This window comes from Suncus etruscus, chromosome 2, assembly GCF_024139225.1.
Source record: "Suncus etruscus isolate mSunEtr1 chromosome 2, mSunEtr1.pri.cur, whole genome shotgun sequence".
Classification (NCBI taxonomy): Eukaryota; Metazoa; Chordata; class Mammalia; order Eulipotyphla; family Soricidae; genus Suncus; species Suncus etruscus.
This window is the reverse complement of record NC_064849.1, coordinates 2,139,573-2,142,072: the sequence shown is the minus strand read 5'-3', so window position 1 is coordinate 2,142,072 and position 2,500 is coordinate 2,139,573. Positions and strand designations below refer to the sequence as shown.

General features: G+C 45.9%; 2 protein-coding genes across 2 annotated transcripts in view; both read left to right on the top strand.

Annotated features, from left to right (window-relative positions):
• CLIP1 (CAP-Gly domain containing linker protein 1) overlaps window positions 1-2,500 on the top strand; it is a 315,265-nt gene that overhangs the window by 116,626 nt on the left and 196,139 nt on the right. The window lies entirely within an intron of this gene.
• The window catches only part of VPS33A (VPS33A core subunit of CORVET and HOPS complexes), a 19,291-nt gene that overhangs the window by 1,472 nt on the left and 15,319 nt on the right, over window positions 1-2,500 (top strand). Inside the window, exons 2-3 of the mRNA XM_049767780.1 lie at window positions 15-80; window positions 1,662-1,789. Of these exons, the coding sequence (XP_049623737.1) occupies window positions 15-80; window positions 1,662-1,789 (194 nt within the window). The remainder of the gene's footprint in view (window positions 1-14; window positions 81-1,661; window positions 1,790-2,500) is intronic.

Here is a 2,500-nt window from a genome sequence, read left to right as displayed (position 1 = left end):
TCTTCCCTCTGCAGGCAATAGTTTGGGATGAGTCTCTCACGGGGCCATTTGGCCTGATTGCGCAGTATTCACTTCTGAAGGTAAAGGGCTTTGGGCTTCCTCTTCTGAACTATGGCAAGAGTAATAGAAGATTTTGTTTCTTCTTGAGTAATTGGCCTGCATAGCGGGCTGGTCATTAGAAACCCCGCCTCTTCAAAGTGATGTAGTTTTGTCTCCTGGACCTTGAAAGTGTGTTACCCTGTAAGACCTGCCTTCATGGAAGAGCACTGTCTGTTTGACTTTTACTCAAAGTCTTTTAAAGATTTGCAGACAGGGGGGCCGGAGAGATAGCATGGAGCAGGGTGTTTGCCTTGCATGCAGAAGGACGGTGGTTCAAATCCCAGCATCCCATATGGTCCCCCGAGCCTGTGAGGATCTTTTTTTTTGTTTGTTTTTGGGGGTCACACCCGGCAGCGCTCAGGGGTTACTCCTGGCTTTATGCTCAAAATCGCTCCTGAGAGGCTTGGGGGACATATGGGATGCTGGGATTCAAACCACTGTCCTTCTGCATGCAAGGCAAACACCTTACCTCCATGCTACTTCTCTGTTCCCAGCCAGGAGCGATTTCTAAGTGTAGCGCCAGGAGTAACCCCTGAGTGCTGCCGGGTGTGAACAAAAAAAAAAAAAAAAGATTTGCAGACAGGGAATGATGGCTATAATTAGAAACTGTCCTTTTAGACATCTGCCTTTTGGGAAATCTAAAATTTTACTAAAGAAGTTTTTTGTTGTTGTTTGTTTTTGTTTTTTGGGTCACACCCGGCAGCACTCGGGTTACTCCTGGCTCTGCGCTCAGAAATCGCCCCTGGCAGGCACTGGGGACCATATGGGATGCCGAGATTCGAACCACCATCCTTCTGCATGAAGGGCAAATGCCTTACCTCTATGCTATCTCTCTGGCCCCAGCAGTTTTTTGTTTTGTTTTTTAACGTTAGTTTTTTGGCCATACCTTGCAGTACTCAGGGCATATTCTTGACTCAGCACTTAAGGCTCATTTCTGGCAGTGCTCATGGGACCATATGGGGTGCTGGGGATTCAACCTAGGTCAGCTGCATTCCAGGCAAGCTCCTTAAATACTGTAATTTCTTTTTGATTATTTTTTGTTTTTTTTTTGTTTTGTTTTGAGACTACCATGTGCTGCTTCTAGTGATTCTTGGCAACTGGACTAGCAGTTCCATGCAAGGATTTGGTGCTGCTTGGCTCTGTGGTGCCAGGGATTTCCCAGGCCCTGCCCTATGGTGCTGGGACTCTCCAGAGCTGGATGTGCAGTGCTAGAAACCCTTGTGTTGCCTGGGCTCAGAATGGGCAGCCTCATGTAAGGCATGCTTCTTACTCCCTACTATCTCTCCTGCCCAATACTGAAGTATAAAGTGATTTTGTATGGGAGTGTTTATAAAGTTTGAAGTTGGGTTTTTGTTTGTTTTCTTTTATTTGGGTCACACCCAGTGATGCTTAAGGGTTACTTCTGGCTCTACCCTCAGGAATCACTCCTGGATGGGCTCAGAGACTGTATGGGAAGCACAGATTTGGACCCAGGTCAGCCATTTGTGGTGTCTGACTTTGGGTTGGCTGGTGAACTTCAGGAGTTAGATGAAGTTAAACCATTCATGTGAATGTTTTCCTAGGAACATGAAGTGGAGAAGATGTTTACACTCAAAAGAAGCCGTTTGCCAGCAGCTGATGTCAAGAATATAATTTTTTTCGTCAGGCCCAGGCTTGAACTGATGGATATAATTGCTGAAAATGTGCGAAGGTATCTTAAAGCTTACCTTTACCACGAGTAATCTCACTCGTGGTCTTAATCCTGTTTTTGATCCTTTTCTTGCCAGCACTTAAGAAATTGGACAGACGTGAAAGTGTGCGGCTAGAGAGATAGCACAGCGGTAGGGCGTTTGTCTTGTATGCAGCCAATTCAGGACAGATGGTGGTTCAAATTCCGGCATCCCATATGGTCCCCTGTGCCTGCCAGAAGCGATTTCTGAGCGCAGAGCCAGGAGGAACCCCCGAAAGCTGCCAGATGTGACCCCAAAAAACAAACAAACAAAAAAACAAAACCAACAACAGAAGTGGTAGTGTCAGAAGAAAATGGGAAACTGGGGGACAGGGAGGGACAGGTTAATTATATATACATATAAATAGTAGGAGGCCACATCTGGTGACGCTTAGGGCTTATTCCTGTCTCTGAACTCGGATCACTCCTGGTGGTTCTCAAGGGACCATGTGGGGTGCTGAGGATTGAACCCAGGTTGGTCATGTGCAAGGCAAGCACTTTATCTGCTTTACTCTCTCTAAAACTCCCAGATTACTTTCTAAACAGACAAAACCCACTGATAGTTATTTTTTCAAGTACTGAATACTGTGTGCTCGAGTTTAGTAAACAGAATCAGGAGGAGCTGATTAAAAATTAATGCTGCAGCTGTCAGTGGAAGAAGTGCTTCCAGTCCCATGCATTCCTTTGGATCCT